Source organism: Anomalospiza imberbis, chromosome Z (assembly GCF_031753505.1).
Source record: "Anomalospiza imberbis isolate Cuckoo-Finch-1a 21T00152 chromosome Z, ASM3175350v1, whole genome shotgun sequence".
Classification (NCBI taxonomy): domain Eukaryota; kingdom Metazoa; phylum Chordata; class Aves; order Passeriformes; family Viduidae; genus Anomalospiza; species Anomalospiza imberbis.
In genome coordinates, this window is record NC_089721.1 from 16,121,716 (window position 1) to 16,145,249 (window position 23,534).

A 23,534-nucleotide genomic window follows, 5' to 3' on the forward strand; every position below is an offset into this window, starting at 1 on the left:
GATACTTCCAGTAATACTGTTCCTGAATTACTGGAGGTTACCATCTAAGATTATAACAGAACACTGGGTGGCTTCTGAATACTTTAAGCACAGGGAAGTGGCAACAAGAATTGAGATAAAGTGATATAATAGTGGGATTCTGCTTGTTTAAATCCTTTGTCTTACAGAACTCCATAGGAGGAATAAAAATAAAAGCTGGCCCCTGAGAATCAGAATATAGACCTGGAAGGAGTAAGAGAGAGGATTTTATGACGTCTCAAAAGGTCAAGATTGATTTGCAATAAATGGGAAAAAATCAGTATTGTGTTCTGGTGTGGTGGAGAAGAGGAAATGCTCAACAAGTTTATTTGAGAGTTTCACTCCTTGGAACTGACTGAAAGCAGAGAAAGAAGAAATGGAATTGGCTTTAGGATGTTTCAGTGGGAAGGACGACTGGAAAAAGTCAGGTTTGCAGAAAGGGGTGGGATTACAGGGAAATGAACCCCCAGCAGATCTTGCAAAACAGGTCCCAAATATACTATTGTTCACTTTGGTGGTGCCTGAAAGTCAAACTTGCCCATTGCCGTTGGTATTGGTGAGAAAAGCCTCCACAGATTTCAGATGATTTCCATGAAAAAAAGCCTGAATGGTTTGTTAGCAAGCCCTGTTTTCCCTTGGGTATCTGGAGGACGGTCAAGGAAGTCTCTAATACCCATCACTACTTTTTATAGAGCTTTTTGGATCCTGGTGGTAGTTGTACAGTTGTACCTTTAAGATTATTCAATTGCTAGAACTTACAACAATACATAAATTGTTTAGGTTTTTCTTTATTCCTCCTTGTAGAATAAAACTTCTGAGAAATGTTTCTTTCCCTCCCAAACAAACATATGAAAAATAATAAAGTAAAATGCATAGAATCCTTTCAAGAAAAATATGGGTTGGCAAGAATAAAAGACATTATCGACTGAACTAGCTGGACAGAAATAAGCTATTTAAACATTTTAATTCTGCTCATTGGGCTGTGTAAAATTAGGTGTAGAAAAGAGCTAAAGGCAAAGTCTGTTGTAACTCTCTAGTATATTAACTAAGAAATTTAATGTTTTTAAGGGTGTGAAAGCTATCTAACCATTTGTCCATAAAAAGCATGGAGTAAGGGTTATTGCCATTTAACAATGGACCAAGTGCTTCTGTGCCCTGGAGAACAGAAGGATGGTCACTGACAGGGAAGGATTCAGTCCAGAGATTATGTGCTCAGCTGTCTTGCTTTTTTTCCTGGGAAGAGGTACCAAATGGATAGAAATGTTAATGACAATTACAGTAAATGTGAACTTGCTCTTACTACAGGCAAGATTAGGTCTGCATTAACTGTTTTTTTCTGAGATGACCACAATTAGATACCGTATTTAAAACCACAGAATTAGTGCATTATAAAATTCAGTTAGTATTTTCCAAATAATGGAATTAAAAGGAGGTGCCAAATATTTCATTTTAAATATTGGTAAGGAACTCTGAAAGATCTACCCTGTTCACAGGCAGAAGCAAGTTGCTGTGAATCAGGGTATCTCTCAGCATTCCTCATCACTGCGACTCACTTTTCAGGCTCTACTAACCTGCTTTGGGATTTAGGATACGGCAATGTGTGACTAGATTTCTGTCAGGATAAGGCTCCCTGCTGACAGACTTTGTGCAAAGGTCTGTATTGTTAAATATGCATTAAGTTTTGAAGAGACTCAACAATGAAACTAATTCCATAGACCTTATAGTAAAATGTAATTGCAGACTAAGCATAGGCAGAATGCTCATTTTATAGTCTCCTTATTTTATACAAACTCTAAATTACTTACTAAAATTCCATGTTATTATTTACAGGAAACTGCAAGTATATAGTTAAGAGAGATAATCACAGGGTTATAGCAACTATGCAAATGGCAATCCTGGGTAAATCACAATTCTTTGTTGTACGTTTTTCACATATGCAGTTTTACACATTAGCATATACAGTGACTTCCCTCTCTTACTTTCACTTCAAGACTTTTTCCTAATAATGTCCAACTAGTGGCTGAGGCTTATTTTTTTTTACTTTTTCTACACTATAGGCATTATAAAAATAAATATTTAATTCTTTTGCCCCTTTGCTCCTTTTCAGTCCAAAGAAATGCAAAATTCAATTTCAATATGAACTTTGCCCAAGAGAGGGCTGAAAGTTGAGTGTACAGTTGTTAATTTTAAATTGAATTGAAGCAATTTATCCTAAAAAAGCTTTTCTTGCAGACAAAATCTATTAATAGTGCTATAGTATGGTAAGTCTATGAATATGCACTTTTTGTGTTTTCTTTGCAACCTAATGTTCTATTGGTGAGTAAAATAAAAGCAATAGCCTTGCAGAGGACAATACAGTTATATTTACTTTACCAACAGCAACAAATGGTAAATCTGCTGAAAATGTCTTAATTTTTATTGAAATGGAACCCTTTGACAAACTTTAATTACAACGTGTTTTCTTATTTTCTGAATACCCACTCTCCACTTGCTGTATTCCTGTAATATCAGATGCACTATAATGATGGCCAAGCAGCCACCCACTAGCAAGTGACATACTTGGTGCCATAGTAGGGCAGCTGGGAAGGCTTTCCCCTTCTACTGTCTACCTCTGATACCTGAGTCAGCAAGCTGTTTTTGGTTTCATCAGGAATGTTAAAGGTATGTTCACATTAAACTCAATTTCTTCTTTGTCACTAGTGGTACATTTTCATACTTAAAATTTTCATGATCCTCCTTGTTTGCTCTTTTTCCTCTGAAAGTTTCATATGATATTTTGTGAAGTTTTTGCATATGTGTCTTAGAAGATACTGTTTCTCCTAAATATAATAATAATCTAAACAGAGCTATTATGCTGATACTTCTTCCTGCACTCTTTGAAAGTGGAATAAAGAGTCTGATTTTCCAGAAGCCAAAGAGAAAAACCTGCAGTTAGGCAGTTCCTCTAAACAAAGTCCAGCCATTCTTTCTTGCTAATGTCTTGGCAGCTGGATTATAAACCTATCTTGTCAGTAACAAAACCAGTTAGCGATAATTATCTGAGCAGCACAAACAATGCTACAGATATGCTAAGGAGCAGTCTTGTTCTTGGCTTCTTGAAGAATCTTAGCTGCATTAGAGACAAGAGTATTAGCATAAATACAACACAGAGCATATACTCTTGGAAATGCATTTCCACTCAGGCAATTTACTGTGTGAGTGGGAACTTTACAATAATACTGCCCATTTTTTCTCACTGTTCTTAAGTGTTTCCAGAATGAGGGTCAAAATATAGCATGTGAATTCAGCCACTTCAGTGCAATTCTTTCATCTATCCTTTATGCAATTACAACTCCAAAGGAGACGGAAAATAAGACAAGGTTGTGAATATTCTGAGTCCATCTTGAAGAATTCTTGCTTAGGAATAAACTTTGTTTGTCTTTTGAACATCCTCCACATAGTCTTGAGGATGCAAAAACCTGGTAAGAAGCTGTACCATGAAGAAATGCAAGTAATGGCCCTGAGATTGGGTTAGTTGTTTAGAGTATGTGCTATTTACACTAGGGTTGTAGGTTAAATCCCTGTTATAGACTACTTAATTAAGAATTGGACTTAATGATTCTTGTGGGTCATTTCCCATGCAGAAAAATCCTATGAATCGCAGTGTCAAAGATGCTGATGGTGCTCTCAGTCAAACTGTATCTTAAATCAGGAAAACAGACTGAAATATGGTAAGGTTGTGTAAAAGCTCTTTAAAGGCTAAGTATTTTATGTGGTAACTATAGATTTCATATCTTGAAGCAAGTCCAAAGCATGATTTACAGGGCTGTTTTATTCTCATTAACCCATTTTAGATTTTTCCATTGAGGGAGAGGCCAGGAGCCAGACTATAGGTTCCTTGCCTTTAACCCATCTGCAGAATATGTGAGAAGGAATACCTTTGTATTTTATTTCTGGTTTACTTCAGCATGAAGGATATGGGTAGATCTGGATCAAATATGATTTTTACAGTCCTGGCAAAACAACAAATTACTTTTCTGTGTAACTAATGTGAAATTTGATCTCTTGCTTCTATGTGGAGGCTTTAAGAATAAAATGGAGGTGGATTTGCTAATTCATTAACATGTAATTCTGTTAATACTTATTCAGAGAATTAAAGCTAAATATTGTTGTTATTCTAAACACATAAAAATACATAAATAATGGTACTAAATTATCCAGATACTAGGAGATTCTTTCAAGTACAGCTGTTTATATTGCGAGCAAAAAGCACTGTCCATTTGTGCTTAGAGCAAATTATTCTTATTAGTGTTGATCACTAATCCTTCATTTTCACCTTGCTCAGCAGTTCAGCATGCATATTAATACATTGTCTTAGAACTGAGCCGTAGGCAAAAGTAATGTTTTTCACACACTCACTGTTTTAATGGCTCGCTTTCAGAAGATTAAGACATATTACTGCACACAAACAGGTATTGGTAAAAGTCCCAAAAAATTCTGTGGTATATAAATAGACTTCCAATCTAAACATTTTAACCTGGGTCCTACCAAATCCTGCCTACATTTCCTAATATCATTCTGCTGCAGGTGGGGAAGTACTGGTGTATCTTTGCTGGAACAGAGTGCAGAAAACACCCAATAGATTCAGTCTCTAGACAGTGAAGTGCCAAGAGGTTTCATTTTACTGCATCTGCTGACTCGTAATTCTCAAGGGAGAGGAGCAGACAGAAGTCACAGTGTACTCTGATCTAACTTCACTTTTGAAAACTGTACATTACTATCTGAATTAATTCCCAAATGTGATTCCACCTTTCTGCGTATCACACATCCTTATAGCAAACTGTTTCTTGGAAAAACAAAGAAGAGGAACAGAAACCTAACAATTGTGGCTGTAGTGCAGTAAATTTTAAAAACACTTAGGAAGAAAATGCTAGATTTCAGATTTCCTGTGCACATTTATTTCAGCCTGCACATGCCTGTATATTATAATGTGCTGTCCAATTATATAACTCTACTGTATATTTTCCACTTGACTACTCTATCAGTCAGAATTAAATTTTCCTTCTTCTTTACTTTTTAGTAAAGAATTATTGATGCATGTGGCTTCATGTTTTTCTCATGTTTTTTACTCACCACTTGACAAATTCTGTCTGAGGATAGAAATCTTTTCTTTTTGGTCACATAATCTGACACTAACTCCTTCACAGATACTATGTTTCTAAGAATTTATGATTCTATGATACTAGTCAGTTCATTTTTACAACAATCCACTAAGATGAGAGATTATTATTGCTTTCTTGCAGAAGCAGGAATGAGGTACAGAAAGTTAAAGGTCAAAGTATTTATTGATTTTGGGCACCTAATATAAACCAGAAAAGATTCTGTAATATTTAATACCAAGTAGCTATTGGCCAGACCACTTTTAATATTTCCTGGAAGTACAGCTCTCAGTGCCTAGCACTGCTGTAGGTCTTGACATTCCAGCCCAGACATGCTGTAGTGGAACAAACCATGGGCTTATGGCTTTTTCTGCTAGCCTTTCTGCCCACATCTGGAGGTAATAACTGCAGGGGTTTGTATCGAGTAACAGAAGGCATCAGTCCAATTGTTTCAAACATGCAGCCAATAAACTCCATATTAGTTGGTACAAAAGGCAGAGTGGCATGTGTCAGCCTCGTATGCCAGCCAGCTTGGAGTTGCAAATGTAACTCCTAATGAACTCACCCACACAGGAGATGGGAACATAAAGGGTAACAAGATGTTGGAAGCAAGTGCAGCAACTACATTTTGGAAAGTCCTAATGGCTTTTCGTCTTCTCAAATGGGACTGAATTTTGCAAGTAGTCATGCACCTGACATGTAATTGGTATGTAGCAAGCATGTCTTGTAACAACATTACCTAGTTGTCAAAATGCTTGCTTCACACTTGGACATGGATTAAAAAAAATACATATGTGAAATCAATGTGTGACATTTGAAACCAGGAAATTAAAATTATTATCAGAGTATGTAAAGTGGCTTTAAAGACTAAAGAAATTGAACTACTGAGAAAAAAATATTAACATCATGATTCTACATAATCAGAGTGTAGAACTGCAACAGTAGAATAACTAAAACACACTTTTCCAGATTGCAGAATAGTTTGGTGTCTTTTTATGGTATCAACAGGATGCATTTTTTACTCTGGGAACAATAGGAACAGGAAACTGTATTTGATTTCTCAAAATAGCAGAGGCCTCTTGCACTATTTAAGTACCTAAACTTAGGATGCTGGTTTCCCATGTTTCTAGACTAGACCTTAGATTACAGAATTACTAGTTGTTTGTGTATTGGTCCCAAATCTCCATTGCGCTGCAAACTGTGCATGTTAGCCCTCCCACAATTATAGTTCATAGAAGAACTCATTACTATTGTTTGCTCACTGATGGCTAACTGCTTTCTATGGCCTGCTATACAAAGGAAGAATGAAGCATGATTTGGCATCTTATTTGGCCCTGACTCTTGTTCCTGAGCAGAAAAAGGTCCTGTCTCCAAACTACACAGATTGAGGTTGGAGAACTAAATGAAAAACAACATAAAACTATATCAAAGTAGGGAGGAACTAGAAAGCATCCCTTCTTCGTCTAGGTCATGCTCTTAACTCTAAAATGTTGTACATTAAAAAAAAAAAAAAAATCCATTGCCAAAAAAAATCTAACATTGCACCAGTGGGAAAAAATGCCATCGGCTGTGAACCACTGGTATGTGATTTAATAATCTTTCATTGTTCTTAATCCTGTTATTGTTTTCTTTGCTATTTGTTTCCACAGCAAAATTCCAGCAGTGGTAGAAAATGAATAGTGGTGAGACAGTTTGGAGTCTATCTGAAACTGTCTGGTGGTTCTTTCTGTCCTGTATTTTTGCTAGAATAAGATTTAATCCTGTAGCCTTTACTTTGCTGATATCCTCAGTGAATGCTCTGGGAACAGCAATGAGAGTAGGGAGTTGACAAGATGGACAGATAACCACGAATTATTCAACATCCAGCTGCCTTTAGCCACTATCACTCAGTACAGTTTGCTCAATAACAGCTTGCTTGTACACTAATAACCAAATTTCCTTTTGTTTAGAACATTTTGCCTTTCATTCTACTTCAATCTTCTTTATCCATCCATCAGTCATTCTCTTTGTAAAACTGAGTATGTTTTAAATTGATAACAAAATGTCAACAATGCTAAGTCCTTTGACTGTATGTCAAAGCCCCCTCTGTGGTTTTGCTTATGATTAACTCTTCCAAATTATTTTCCTGTGGCTTTGTTCATCCGTGCACAAAGAAGCCCCTCTTCACTTTATCAGCAAAGGAGTACTTAGTCTGCTATCTGTAAGTAGCTTTAACTGGCCCCAAAGAAAGCTACAACCTATATGGAATAGCTAAGTAAACATGCCCAGTGAATACATGGATTATTTTTTAAATCGCCTCTCAAAGAATAAGTAATCACATTCTAGTTCAGTTGTACTAATTACTAATTACTAATCTTTGACTACAGAACTACCCCATTTGCCTGCACAGACTTAATTTACCTCCTTGGTACAGTAAAGATTAATATGGACGAAAGAGCTTCTACTGTGAAAATAAAATGGTTTCTATAACATGTGAGTTAAATCTGCCTTTATAAATATTATTTTTCCCTCATGATCTCACTACAAACACTTTATTTCTTGCAGAGCATGCTATGTAAACATAAACATTAGCAAAATAAAGTTTAATTAAGGATCTTCTGACCTTCAGTAGAACAACATACAAGCAACAGATTTTCACAGCAGTTCTGATCTGTTTTATAAAAATAGCTGTATTGACAAATATGTGTTGGGATGAAAGTATTGTAGTAATGAAAATAAAGGGCTGCCTTACCTACTAACCAGGTTTCTTGTCATGTTAAATAAATGTTTACATGTACAGAGATCTTTGTTTAAAGGGTATGGCAAAGACTGAGTTCGATTCTGACAGAATTTTATATGATACAAAGGCTTTTTTATGAAGAAAAACAAATCTCCATTTTTTCCAACATATGTGGCATGAGGTCTTTGCAAATAGGCAAGTGTCCAAAGCAGGCCAGAAAACATTTTTAGACTTTTCAAATTCTAACATGTATAAACAGAAGGTCGAATAAGAGAGAGGAGAAAAAAAATTCTAAATTTCAGACCTAACACTTTTAAAGTATTCATGACTCATGTATGTGAAATAACCTACTTATCCATGTCCTGTAAATTAAGGTTCACAGTAAATTAATTGGTAATGTTAAAAAAAAGTCTGGTCAAGTTCTGTCTTCTGAGATGAATGCACACCATGCAAGAAAATGTAATTTCAGAAGTAGTAAGGATGATAGTGTTAACATTAAGGACATAAATTCTGTACTGATACACACTTAAGTGCAAGTCCAATAAAGATAAAGGATTATGTAGTTTATATATCAGAATTTGTTCCTCATACTTAACTGAAAGCTTTCAACAGAAGAGGATTTCTAGCAGCAGTTTTTACCACCTCTGCAGCCTTTCTGGCATTGCCAAAGTCAGGAAATTAGGGCAATATGAGACTTTTGTTTTAATTCCAACACTAAAGGAAATAACAGTTCTGACAAAGGAGCCAGATTTTGATTGGCTTTCACCATGTGGAGGGGCAAGGTGAGGCAGTATTTTTGCCAATGAATTATTTGCTTTCCTTCTATGACTGGAATTTCATATTATCCACTAAGGCACCATATGAAGACAACAGCATTGAGACACCATCAATTTCCTCTCAGTCACTCTAAATTTGGGATTTTGGGGTAAGCCTTCCACTCTCATTACTTGCCCAGTCAGGCTCCAGCTGCCCCTTGTCAGCTTAAGATGCTTGACACAGTAGTTAATTCCCAGGATACATTGATATTAAACAGCATATTTTTGTCATTCCAGAGAGAAATTGTTCACTAACCACAACAAACTCTTCCTGTAAATCCTTCACAAATCCCAGCAGTTTCTTTTTAAATACTTTCTGGATGAAGTACTTCTACCCTAGGATCAGCAGCTGGTCACCTTCCAGACCAACACGCTGACATTCAGCCCCAATGAGTTCTCGGCTGAGTTTTCAGGGATTCTTTGAACACAGAACTTCTTAAATATCAAACTTCATTTAGTAAGTTCAATTATTTTTTAGTAAGCACTTACTTTGACAAATATATCCAGAGGATCAGTACACCACGTATCTTCATTTTGTTCTTAGGAAAAAGAAAGAAACAAACATGAAAAACCAAAAGAAGATACTGGGTGTTTTGTGCTAATTATATACTAGCATGTTTTATGTGTAATGTAGGACCTACACAGTACATAATTTTAAGGAGCATAAATTTTGCTACTTCCAGAACTTCATAGGTGAGATTTTCAGTACTTGTATTATTTTTACTAAAGTGGTCCACATGAAAACATGCACAGCTAAAGATGTCCCCATGGATAAGGGTTTCACATCTTAAGTGTACATGGCAGCACAAGCTATGAAATTTTAACAGGCCCAAAATAAATACACAAGTCTTACTGCACTTCATTGCCTTGAGCTATTCCTACCAAATCTCAAGTAAAACCTTCAGTGACACAGAGGAGGAGGAAACCTGAAAATTGGCATTCTTCTTGGAACACTAGTTGATTTTTAACTGGTGAAAAGTAAGACTGTTTCCACAGCAAGAGTGCTTTGGATCCTGACTTTCAATAGCAAAACAGAGCTTTTGACCTCCTAAGGCACATTATTATCTTTTAATTGTTCATTTATTCTCTACTGTTTTGTCTGCAAGAATTGAACAGATTATCATCATTCTAAAGAGTTTGCTTTCTGTAGGAATTTCTCAAGAATTTGTGAGGCACAGATGCATTTTCCTCTAGCATACATATAAATATTTAAAAACAAGCCATGTGAACAACAAAGTAGATTTGTGTAAAGAGTTGCATGACATCACTTTAGCTTTTACAGTAATGTGAAAATTAAAAATCATTGTTATATATGTTGTATTTCATTCCTTCACTGTTCTGTAAAGTTGTTGTTCCAACAGCAGCTGCTGTGGTCCTGTCAACCTTCATCTGCTACATCCTCATCCTTCATCTTCTCTTCTATTATCTCAACATGTCAAGAAAAACCAGTCTTGTAATAGTGGTTGCAAAGTGTCAAAATGATAGTCCATTCCATGATTACTTATATTTCTTACAACACTTCCTAACAAATAAGCAAACACTTCTTTCTTAGTGCAAAAGCTGGGATTACTTTTCCATTTCTTAAGAGGCCTATAAGTTACAAGAGAGCATCAGTGCCCTGGAGAGATTTTCCAAGAGGTTGAGCAGATCCAGCCTTTTCCAGGTTTTGAAGGACATGACCCACAAAAAGAAGTCTCCCTTCAGTAAATCTGGCTATGTAACAACACAGTCTTTACTACTTGCAAGAATTTTTATAACACAGCGTGAAGTCTTGCTGCAGAAAGAGTTATGTTGTGATTCACCGACCAATATAAACACCATGTGATTGGAATGAGACATTACTAAAAAAAAAAAAAAAAACCCTCAATATTTATTGAAAACAGAACACTTAGTATCTGCTGATTAGGCACTTGCCGGACTTGTGGTTACGCTGCTTATTTCTTCAGCGCTTACACAGATCCAGATCTAACAATCCAGCTAAAAAGACAGCTCTTAGCTCTAAAGAGCAATGGATTCAAAGTAATGGAAGTGATATGGTAATTTTCTCACTCTAAACAAATATGTTAAATGCCATGTGAAAAATAACTTTTTACCATGGAGTTTTCATATGTATCACCCCATTTACATTATCACATACATCTTATTTTACTATCTAGCTCTTTGGTACCAAATACAAAGCTTATATTTCCCAACTGGGCATAACAGAGCATGGGTAAAACAAAAGGAAGGAACTATTTTTTCTTTCATTTCATATGTATTAAAAAGTCTTAAGTGACAATATCTCTTTTGAATTATATGTGAAGTAGATAATGAGTGGCATCCCTGGGTGCTTTCATAAAAGTAACTGCAGTGCTTCATCTAGATTCATTTGGATAATTACATGGCCCTGATGTGAATTTAGCCTGTTAGCTTCTTCTATAAGAGTTCTTGTTCAATTCAGCCTGCCAGCCTTTTCACATTTTTCCCCTTTCAGCAGTTACTGAATTTCAATGGTAGTTGAAATACAAATTTATCTTTGGGGAATCAAGCACACAGAAGATTGTGACAGGGTAAGCTACTATTTCAAAGTTGAATCAAGCAAGATGAACCTGTATTTATTTAATAAATGCATTAAAAATGTGCTTCTCTCATTATTTTTTGCACCTTAGATTTTTTGCAGTTTAAAATACAGCTTTACCAGGATGCCTACTTTACATATTTAATAGCATCACAGAATCATAGAAAGGTTTGGGTTGAAAGAAACATTAATAATCATCAAGTTCTAAGCTCCCTGCCATGGGCAGGGATGTCACCCACTAGATCAGATTGCTCAAACCTCCATTCAACCTGCCTTGAATACTTCCAGGGATCCACAACTTCTGCGTTCAACCTGTTCCGGTGTTTCACAACCTGCATAGTAATGAATTCCTTTCGAATATCTAATCTAAGCCTACTCTCTTTCAGTTTAAAGCCGCTCTCTCTTGTCCTACCACTACGCGTCCTCGTCAAAAATCCCTCACCAGTTCTCTTGTAAGCCCTCTTTACATACTAGAAGGCCACAGTAAGGTGTGTCTTGAGGCTTCTATTCTACAGGACGAAAAACCCCAACTCTTTCACCCCGTCTTTACAGCAGAGATTCTCCAGCCCTGTGATCCTCTTGCTGACTCTCGTCTGGATCCACTCCAACAGCTCTATGCCCTTTTCACGCTGAGGACCTCAGAGCTGGATGCAGCGCTGCAGGCAGAGGGGCAGAATCCCCTCCCTCGACCTGCAGGCCACGTTGCTTTGGATGTAGCCCTGGACGTGAATGAAATATTTTTCCGCCACCCCCTTCCAAAATACTGAGAAAGTAGTTTATATCCGCGTGAAAGAGCGTAGAGCTTTTCCGCGGCGTTTCCTGCCGCAGCCCGGCCTCGCCAGGAGGTGTCGCTGTGCCCCGCGGAGCCGGCGCCGCGCGCTCCCGGCCGGCCGTGCCCGCGCACGCCGGCGCCGTCCTGGAGCCCGCGCGGGGCGGGCGGACACCAGGGACACGGGAGGGCAGCGAGGGACGGCGCGGGGGGCCGAGCTGCCCGGCTGCTGCTTCGGAAGAGCAGCTGTGCTGAGCTGTCCCTGGGCAGCCGGCGGGCTCCTACCGCTGGGCAGCGCGGAGAGAGGCCTTCGCAGGCACGGTAAAATCGGGAAACAAAACTCGAGGCACCGAACTGATGATTTAGGACATCGATCCTGCTCCTGTTGGATCTGCTCTGAAGGTTTAAAAAGACCACGGTAATCAACTGTTATTAAAACGTATTGCTGGACCGAATCCTGGTCTAGGTATTTGAAGAGTACGGCACCATAGGGCATCAGAAGTGCCTCAGTGTTGCAGCGCCGCGCCCATGTTTAAATTTGAAAGCCGAAAATCAAGGGTGTTTGCGTGTTGCACTTGGCATATTCCCCACGTTAGTAACAAAGACATAAAAAGCATTGTGCTAATTCATGAGCCCACAGGTGACAAACTGAGAAGGGACTGAACAGAGGAGAGGGCAGGATGGGAAAGCAGAAACAAGCTCCATAGCTTCATGATCAAAAAATCTTTCTGATTTCTTGTCATATAGAGTAGAAAGGTATCCTATAACCTTCTGCAGCATTTTGCATACAACATGAATTTAAAGGGTATTCAAAGCATCTTTTTGGCTAATTTGACCAGACAGCTTCAAGTATGCTTAACACAGACATTTGAAAGACTAACACAGCTGTTTCTGGGAATAGATACAGCTGTCCCACAGTGACTTGCAGTGAGATGGTGACTTCTGTTTTCATTTGAAGTGTAACTATGGACAAGTGTATCTTTTTCCAGAGATAATGGGAATAAATAAAACAAAATTTAAAAGTTATATTCCGGTACAGTACATTTATTAATGAAGTGCAAAATTGAAGTAAAATGAGTCAGGCTATCATCACAGAATTAATTAGGGACAGCAATAGCTTTCACGAATCTGTATAAGCATAATATTACAACCAGCCAGGTATACTGCTTCACTTCAGGGTTAAAGTTTCCTCATCAAGTGAATCATTTGCTAGCAAAAGAGAAAACAGCTGAACAGGTAACAGGCAATGCTCCAGGCTGGTTTTATAACTATTTTAGTCAGTCATACATTCAGAATTGCATTTTTAAATTATTTCTGGAGGACACTAACAGGAGAAGAGCAAATAGTTAAATAAAGTAGCCTAACTCTCCTTACACACAATACTTTCCTCTCACAACACTCAAACAGTTGGCCATTAATGTAAATCATCTTGAACTTTTGAAAATTTCCTTATCTTCCAATGCAGCCTTTCTAAGTTTAAAATAAACTGGCAGCTTTAAAGCTTTAATTACACATACATCTGGTAATCCTGCCCTGCTATTAATGCAATAAAGAAGTCAATATCTGGTAAATATCAAAGTTTAGTTGCCTCTTTCTTCAGTACTCCATTAGCAACCAAAGATCCTATAATAACTATGGTAATGGAACATGTAAGGACAAGGGAGAGACAGAACTCTGAAAAACAATAGCCAAACAAGAAGGAATAAAAGTATCTTATTTAATTATTTCTAGCTCTAGGGCAACTCTTACTGCATTAACAAATCAAATAAGAAAATCTTCACCATCAATTACCATAACACATTCTGCTTCACATTACCAAGCTCAGCTAGAGTGGTATCTAGCAAACATACTGAAATTTAGAAATTACTTTCCTTCTTTATTGTACTTTTCTCTTAGCTCCTGTTAAACACACTATTGACCTTTGTAGGCATTATCTGCCCTGCAAGCACAGAATAGCAAGAACGTTTTGTAGAAGCTCCTTCTCTGGAGATACTTGAAAGCCACCTGGATGTCATCCTGTGCAACCTGTTCTAGGTGCATGTGATTTAGCAGGGGGGTTGGTATAGATGATCTCCAGAGGTCACTTCCATTCCCAAACATTTTGTGATTCCATAATTACACCTCAGAGAGCCTTGGATGTCATCAGTCCTGCTTTGCAGACACATGCAGTAGATGAGATCACAGGTTCAAGCTGTTAAGCAACAGAAGATGAAGGTTACTGGGACAATGTGATAGCATTAAGGATTTACAATTGTCTTTACTACGCTCTTGAGGGAAAATAACTCTACCCTCTTCTGTAAGCTCTGAAACATGAGCTTTCATTGTAGTTTGTCTGCACTCTTGTGTCTAACTCCCTGCATGCTGGAGACGTCTCTGCTGTGTTTGTAGGTCACTAAGATTGCAAATTCAGCCCTTCAGGCTTCCCCTTTTTGAGCTGAGATGGCTCCCTCCTCCCACCAATAACATGGTGTCCTGCGGTGACCATGCCCAAATTTCACCTATGCACAGCTTCTGCAAAAAGTCCAATGCACTTGCTAATTTTACAGTTTAGCTAACCTGAATTCTGCTGCGTTCCTGCTGCCAAGTTATTAAACCTCTTCCCTTACCAGCTACACGTTTCAATTAGACTATACAATTCAATTAGAAATACAGATTTTGTACTTATTGCCACGTATCCCTTGAAAAAACAAAAGCATTGAACTTCCATTTAAATAAAAAAATCTTTCACGTTATTTGTGTAATCATTATTCTTAATTATAAACAGCACAATATTGCAATAAGAAGACATGCATTAAAATTTTTCTTTTACTACTCCTGCATGAAAGACATGCATGTGTTGAAGCCACTCAAGACTGCAGCACTATAAATAGTGCTCTATTGTTAGTGGATAAAAGATGAAACAAGTCTCACAGCACTGGAACACAGGACACCGTATTAAATGTTGAGCTCTGCCTGTTCTAAAAGTGAAAGGCGACATCAACTGATATACTGGTCTGTGGGTAAGACACACGGCTGGGAAAAGCTCAGTCTGACTCTGCAGTTTCCAACACAGCAGGAGTAGCAGCTGATCTTTCTGCCTCAGCAATGGCAGAAGCTGTCATAAGACATTGGGTGGAAACTCCTGTACGCTACCAGGAGCAGTTTGTTGACCAAGAGCTGGAAGCACACAAACTGAACCACCTTTTATATGCTTTGCCGGGCCCTGCCACCACTGCACCGAGCGACCGAAGGTGCACCACAGAAAGCACGGCTGGGGCCAGGAAGGGCGGCCAGGAGGAGGAAAACACGCGCTTTCGGGTCTTGCTGGATGTCGTGCAGTTCCGCCCCGAAGATATCATTATCCAGACTTTCGAAGGCTGGCTCCTGATTAAAGCTCAGCATGGACCCAGGATGGACGAACATGGTTTCGTATCCAGAAGCTTCACCAGACAATACAAATTACCTGACGGAGTGGAGAACAAAGACTTGTCTGCACTTTTCTGCCATGATGGCATTTTGGTTGTTGAAATGAAGAACTCAGTGGAAAAGAATTAGAACCATGTCTATAGTTATCGGTGAGATAAAATCATTCTTAATGTAACAAAATTATAATCATGCATTGCTGTAGGGTGTAGTAAGCATGTAGCATGTATTTATTAAAGAAAATTATTTGTATATATTTTTCTGTATGCTGAGTTTACTGTTTGATGTGAACTGTTATACTGCTTGCCTCCAGCTACACATAGGTTGAAAACACAGGCTGTTCAAACAATAGCAAACTCAGGCTAGTCTCAGCAGGAGAAAAGAAAAAATCTATTTGATAACATATTGAAAATGGAGCACAGTTTTGAGTTAAACAGCAGGAATTATATTTCTAAGGAATAAGCATTTGTCATACATAGTCATAAACATTAATGAAATAATGGACAAGTTGTCAATCTTATGGAAATTTACGTACCAAAAAATTTGTTTTCTAATTTTTGAGATTAAATTATTCTCTCTGGAGAAGCACACGAACTGAAAGATACCATCAAGAGAAAAATCCCTATTTCCACAGTTCAAGCTTCTATACAAAAAAAACTCTCAAGAGACTACCTTTTAGAAGTGTGTTGCATGTTTCAAATTACAAGAAAAAAGAATTTATTTGCTTGATGTTATTTGTTTGAAAACACAATAAATATAAATTATACTTTCTGTCAAATTATTTGAAAGGAAACCTTTAAAGACATTTTAGAAAATTGGTTGTGTTTAACATAACAACTGAAGAAAAAATATTTGCTTACAAAAGCACCAAATTCTTGTTTGTGAAACCTCAGTAATAAAAAGACATTGCTCTTGTACAAATGCCTTTTTTCTTACATATTTTAGGTAATCTTGTTATTTAATCAGATGAGTATTTAATTGTCCATGTTCCTTGACAATTTAGGCTGAAATCCCACAACACTGTCTTCAAGAGCAAATTTTTCTGCCAATGATAATCCCCCTCTCCCCATAGGAACACAGACTCTACATGAATCTAATTTTAAATACAGCTTTAGTTTCTGTTCCAGTGTCTCACATTTCATGAGAGTGGCGGAGATGAAAAAAGATCCACCTTCTATATCTAGTATGTGGTCTTCTCAATATTAAAAAGAAATAATGCTATGGGTTTGTAAATACTCACATATTTGAGGGTAACTGCATCTGCAAGTCATACTGCCTCCTTTTGTGTGTACTGGAGACTACTATGACTGGTGTGCTATGAATAGCAAAGGAATGTGGAATGGAAAGTGCCAAGTTAAAAACAGACTCTTTATCACAGCCATCTGCTGTTTGGACAAATCAAAAACATATTCAAATGAAACTGAATACAAATACAATTTTAGGAATACAAGAAAACTATGATGAACAAAACCTGGGCTCTCTCTGGCTGAAGCTAGAGCGTGCCTTTCAGTTCAAATTAAAATCCTACCTTGTATGTCTGCACATGTTCATTTATGAGAAAGATTTACATTTTTGTTGTTTAGACTTAAAGATATTTGAAACCATTGGTTTTAGAAAAGTGGGTAGTACAATTCTTGTATTTTACCTATTAATTGTGCTAAAATTCACAAGAAATTTGTACAAGAAAAGCAGAATAAAGTCTGAATTTTATATTTCCATCACATGCATATTTTTAATATACCAGAAGTCAAGAGTGTAATGTGTTCTAACAAATGAAATCAAATATAAAACACATGTCCCTGCATTTCTACTCAACCCCACACTTTTCCCTCACATTGCCTGTGTTCAGTTTGCATATTGGTTTAAGATCATACAGCAAATCAGATCTATATTTCAACATCTAGGAGCTTCATCAGACAGCAATCTGGTAGAAGATGTAACATGGATTTAAGAAACTGAATTCTAGATACAGGTCTGGATTTAAACTTTACAGGCCAGCTTTATAAAAGCTGTACAAGCTTAAACCCATGGTTTCTACACCACCTTATGGCACAACTATTGGGATAGTGTTCAGGATCACAAGTAAGCAATCTGATTTAGTGATTTTTGTTTACAGACAGTTTTGTAAATTTTATCACTTGATCTTACAAGTTATTATAGAAACTATTCTAGCTATGATTGCAGTGATGATATTCATAGCCCTATAGATGAGAAAGGCGTTCTAAAAAAAACATAACTGATTTAATTATTTCAAATTAGATCATGGTTAAGCTACTGGAAACTTGGCAAGGAATTAGACCATACAGCCAAAATCATATCATCTGCTCTATATATGTTAATACCACAGTTACACACAGGCCTGCTTATGTACACAGGCCTGCCTCACAAAACTGGGTGGAGAATGTGACATCTGATTGTTCTGTATTGCAGGTCTCTCTGCATCACTCTCTGCCAAGTCTGTACTTGCTCATAATGTCATCAGTCAGAAATCACTGGAACACCTTGACCCAGACATAGCACAGATTTATCCAGCCAAACTTTACCTTCTGTTGTGGACAGGTCTTTACAAAAGCCTATATCCATGCTCCTTGGTAAATGATAACTTCCCCTGACCTGGCACCTGAGTGTTGACGTAACAGGGACCAAACTGGAGTATGGACCTGACAGTGGATTCCTGCATTTTAGCACCATGAAGAGCATAGGAAAATGTTTCCCTCCTTTTTTTAAGTGGTGATTTATCAAAAGATCTTGGATGGATGATTTTTATGTGTTTACCAGAACAATCTCAAAGTACTTGGCAGACAGTTTCTGAATAATCTGGAAAGATCTGTTCTCACATATTTTATGATATTTTACTTTTATAATCTGATTAGAACTGAATGTGAATGTCACATAGAAAGCTGCTAATATTGCTCATGGGTAGCAGACTGAGATATTAATCAACAGCAAAGGATTTCAGAACAGCTACAGCTTAAAACAGGTTGAAGACATGCTGGTGTGGTTAAATTAGGAACTGTGAAATTGGATGTCTATAAAATTCTGGCCCAGAATAAGTGATAAGCTTGTGCAAACTTTGCAGACCAAGTGTTACCAAGCCTCCTCACTACCCAACAGTGAGGGATTACCTTTGTAATTGATCAAGCTGCTCCTCCAAATGGATAAAGATTATTTAATACATGAATGTAAACACTCTGTAAAATGCCTTCATACAGAAGAAAATGTATCAATATGGCACTAGTCTCCAAAAAGAAGGTAAAAATAATTCCATAAGGTTCTTGTGGGCCAAAAGCCCAAAAATGCCTTTCATTGCCTTGCTGCCTTTTTATAGTTTCTGCTGCACCCAGGGCATTTGAGATCTCTCTACAGAGTTCAGTACTGGTAATACAGTTAACCAAGGCTGACATGATACCCACCAGTCACTCAATAACAACTTTGCTGCAGCACTGGAAAACAGAAAAGGAAATCTCTGGTATATCATGGTGACAACATTTCCACTCAGAGGGGAAGGTCTCACTTCATGTCAGGGGAAGGTCTCACTTCTTACTTCATATCCAGGAATCAAAACGTCCCTTTTAAATCTGAGTAACAGTACAAGACTGGTTTTTAAAGTGAGTACAAGTATTTCTGAAAATATTATATACACCTTCTGTTGTTTGAAAGAGATGCAAACCTCTGTCTTACCAACTACCAGAGACAGTGGCTGGCCCTTCTCACCCAGAGGACAGCAGCTCAGTAGCCCTACATTGTGAACACAGAAATTAAGTCTAAAGAGGTACACCTGTACACTACATTGGAGTAGTGAGCTGGCCCCACTTGTGTTAACTCTGTGCCAGCTCAGGTTCAGAAAACTCAGACTCTCTACTGCTGTGCTCAGGCTGAAAAGTCATCCCTTATTAAAAAAAAAAAAACACTTGGATATTAAGAAAGATATGAGAAACATGGCACTCCAGCTCAGGACTCCCCATTCAGGTTAGTGCTAGAGTGGAGATTTCTGCTGTCTGTGCCATGGTGGACTGCATTTTCACCAGAAATCCCATCAATCTACTTTAAATGTAACTCTCTTTAGTCACATGGTAATACTGCTGATGCCAGCCTTTTCAAGGAGAAGAATGTCTAGCAGCAGCTTGCACAAATAGAACTGGTGCAAATAGAGAATAATTTACAGCTCCTCTCATGCTCCTTGGTGTGTTTACAGTGCTTTGGGTTGACCCTGACCCCAGTAAGCACTGGTGATGAAGCATGCCACTGCTGAGCTCTGCTACATGGCACAGAAGCTGCAGCAGGCAGGTCTGTGCATGAAGAGACAGAAAATTGTAGAACCAGAGTAGGTAAGTCTTGGCACACAGCTCTCTCAGGGAGAGCTAAAACATTCCTGTGTTACGAACACTGTTTCCAGCAAATCCACACCACAGCTCGCAAGAAAATACACTCAATCCCAAGTCAAAACCAGTAGATATATAAAAAGATATTTGAAGACACAATATTTAAACCTTCTACAATAAATATTTGACTTTTTTGTAAAATAAGCATTTTTAGGGGCTGAGAAAGACATTTCAAAATTACTTCAAAAAATTTTGACTGTTAACAGAAAAGGAACACGTAAATGGACTGAACCCTTGGTATCCTAGGCTGAAAGAGTATCTCCAGCTACTATTTTCAGGTATGTTTCTTTACAATTGCACATCTCTTCAATTATCTTATTAATTATACATTTCATCATGTAAGCAGATATATCACATGTCAGAATCTCCAAAAGTTTCATTTGTTCTTAGCAGAGTTGGATGACATGGGGATAAAAGTGGAAATGCCCGACCTGAACTAGCCACACCAAAATTCCTAGTCAAGTCTTCATCAGCTCAAACTGGTTTACTGAATCAGTATAGTTAACTTGTGCAGCTGTCCCTCTCACTGGCTATGCATGGAGCTGGTTTGATCCAACAAGACTTCCTCACTCAGGTGCCAATGTGCAGCCTCCAGGGCTGGCTGGAACATTTATCTCTACCACCACAGTACCAGGAGTAGAAGCTGGTGGCTTCTGCAGCTGATTCAGACATCCAGAGGGACCATATGAGTAGTTCTCTGTTTGTGTCTGACTTCACACAAGAGGTAAGATGGGGTCTGAGAATGTTTTCTGTTCCAGTGGCAGTAACTCCTTTATTTTTAGTTCCACTCCTCATTTTCCAGGATATGCCATTCTCCTCTCAGCCTCGGCACAGGAGTCATCTGTCCCACAGACATCACAGTAGCACTCTGGAGTAAGCAAGAAGAGCAGGCATGGCTTCTGTCTGTGAATAAGCTAATTTTGAATTTGGATGTTGGGTTTAAATAAGTCCAACTCTTAACTAAAAGTTATTCCATTGATCATAGCTATAATGAAAAATTAATGAAGGGGAATGATTTTCAGAGCAGAGTATGACTAATAAAAACATAACTCTTGTACTCTGTCTTACAAGGCAGACAGAAGCTCATAAGCTACCTGGTCTGGTGACAGCTGTATGCATTTTAATAGCAGTTGAATTATATTTTGCAACTTTACTATTATATTTTGCAAAATTACCCAAGCACTGGTGGCATGATTAGTATGTACTGTACAAGACACACCATAAATACAGTCTCTGCCTTAATGTATATATGGAGCCTCAGGACTTGATCCCAGCATGAAACTGAGAGACTCAATACAGATTAGGAGACTATGAGACAACTAAGTGAAGAAATATGAACTCTAGATCTCTAGATCCTATCATAATAGCTATAGCAATATTTAACTTAAACCTTGTAGAAACCTCAGTCTGAAATGACTAGTGTCAAGACAGGTAAGGTTTCCATATTTATTTTATTCCAGATTTAAAGGTCAGAAGGATCAGTGATGATCCCTAGTGTGACATCCTGAACAGAATGCACATTATCTCACTTGATTATTTCCTCATGAAGCCAGCCCATAATATGTTTGAAAAAGAACATGTTTTTAAGTAAGAGATCAAATCTTTATTTCAAGACTTCAGTTGATGGAAAACTCATCACATCTTTCCATCAGTTATTCAAGTGTTAATAATCATCATGGCCTAAAAAGAGCAGGTTTTCTCTAGTCCCCTGAGATTTGTTCAGTGATAATTTTATCCTAAAACTAAAAGTAATACTCTGGACAGCTCTTGAGACAGTATTTCTACTTCCCTGTTTTTATGAGTTACAAAGATATAAAAGCATAATGCTTTCTATTAAACAGTCTTATTAGCTACTAATAGAACACAAAGGAATTTACCAACATGAAAAACTGCAAGCATAATTTTTCCACATAGAGCAGAAATACTTATTGAAAAACTTTGCATATATTTAATATCTTTGTACCTTATGGATACCTGTATCATCATTGGCAATTTTGCCATCTCTTTAAATTATTTTGCCTATTCTTTAAATTATTTCTAGGATTCTGCTGCTTGTTGAATAAGTCCTGACTTCCCACTGACCATAAAATTTTTAATATACTCCGAGCTTTCTCTTGTATCAATTCATATTGCTTGCTACCAACTCCTTATTTTTTGCATTTCTACTCTCACTTGCCCTTTTATAACAATGTATTTTAAAATTGGATAATTCTGTTTACATGAGCACAGTTCATATTTATGGGTAACAATAAACACTCTAAATGCATACAGAAGAACCAGAGCCAGGTTCTGTCACTGTTTCTCTTAGGAAATTATAATCTCATAAGATTTTACCAATGGTATGGAGGCCCAATACGTCTCTGCATTGAATGCCGTCCTAAAACAAATGTTCAAAACAAGGAAGCACCAGGCTACACCACCTGTCATAGGGAATTAATGTCATTCACTTTCTCACAAATATATGGCTCTAAGCAAGCACAGCAAGAACCTTATTCACCACCTCAATATTTGCAGGCCTCCATGTTCTTCAAAAGACAAGCAAAACACAGAAGCTAAAACAGAGTAATATAGTGTCATTTCCAGTCACTCAGCTTCTCAGAACTCTCCATGTCTTGAGCTGACACAGACAAATGAGTAACTCCTTGGCCATCGTTTGAGTAGTCCATGTCCGCAGGCAACAACATGAACAAAATTCTTCTACCTGAAGATAAAACAATGTCACCCAATTAATATTTATTTAATATTAATTAATATTTATTAATTAACCTTAATATAAATGCCACTGTCTCCTGATACAGAATGCACTGTACCAGCTTAAACACAAACTCTGAGAAAATAAAAGATATTTTGATGGTCAAAATTCCACCAAAACTGGTCTGTTGCCTAAGTTAGTGGGCACTTGTCCTAGTTTCCAGCCTGAGACTGAGAAATCACTCATAAAATGCAACAATGGACAGTAAAAACTCATTAAGTAGTGTCAAGGCTTATCCATCCTGATCCATTGACATGTATAACTGAGGAGCTGTTGCTTCGCTCTGCAACCAGCCTCTGCCAGGCACCTTTCTGCACTGACCAGAACAACTTCAGCCCAAGTCCTGTGGATTTTTAGAACCTATCAGTATTTATTTTCCCATGGTAAACCTCATCATTAACACAAGCACAGACCCTGCTAAGAAGGTTTTCTCTGCAATTTCTCTGTCCTGGGTGAAGACAGGGAAATATTCATGAAAGAAATAAATGAATGTTCAATTCTTTATTCTCACTATACTATGACTTATTAATCCAATACAATGGGTTTATTGCTGGGATAACTTTACTTTCATGCCACATTTACATGGTACATGGATATAATGCTGACCTCAACATCAGCTACCCACTTAGCTCTCAATTTTGCTTTTTATCAAGTATTTGTTATTACTAAAGGTATTGGACTGATAAACATAAGATTGAGATTATCCCTCAAGGACTTAGGTAGCTCAGGACAAAGTACAGCAGGCTCATTCATCCTCTTTTGCTGTCTCAGTCTTTATTCAGCAGGTAAATTCTGCCTGTGCGCATGCCCAGGGACTGGCAGTTGGCATGGGCCCATTTGTCCATAACCATGAGAAACTCAGCACCATCAGAATGTCAGTCTAGCTCTTATCACCCCTGCCACAGCATGGAAGAGCTGCATACATAAAGGATTTATCCTGACAGCATCCATAGATGGTTTGAAACATTATCCCTTCAGACAG

At 37.7% G+C, this 23,534-nt stretch overlaps 2 protein-coding genes across 9 annotated transcripts in view; one reads left to right on the forward strand and one right to left on the reverse strand.

The window, feature by feature from the left end:
• ARL15 (ADP ribosylation factor like GTPase 15) overlaps window positions 1-23,534 on the reverse strand; it is a 262,518-nt gene that overhangs the window by 233,958 nt on the left and 5,026 nt on the right. For 6 of the 8 annotated variants that reach the window (XM_068177293.1, XM_068177308.1, XM_068177297.1 and 3 more), the window contains exon 2: window positions 14,021-14,207. The exons of 1 other annotated variant lie outside the window; for it this stretch is intronic. In XM_068177293.1, the coding sequence (XP_068033394.1) occupies window positions 14,021-14,116 (96 nt within the window). In that variant the 5' untranslated portion in view covers window positions 14,117-14,207. Of the gene's footprint in view, window positions 1-14,020; window positions 14,208-15,196; window positions 15,214-23,534 lie in introns of those variants that run through there. One more of the 8 variants, XM_068177294.1, reaches the window with a different exon arrangement.
• HSPB3 (heat shock protein family B (small) member 3) lies at window positions 14,785-16,492 on the forward strand. The gene has a single exon (XM_068177312.1). The coding sequence runs from the start codon at window positions 15,101-15,103 to the stop codon at window positions 15,548-15,550; it is 450 nt and encodes a 149-aa protein (XP_068033413.1). The 5' UTR covers window positions 14,785-15,100; the 3' UTR covers window positions 15,551-16,492.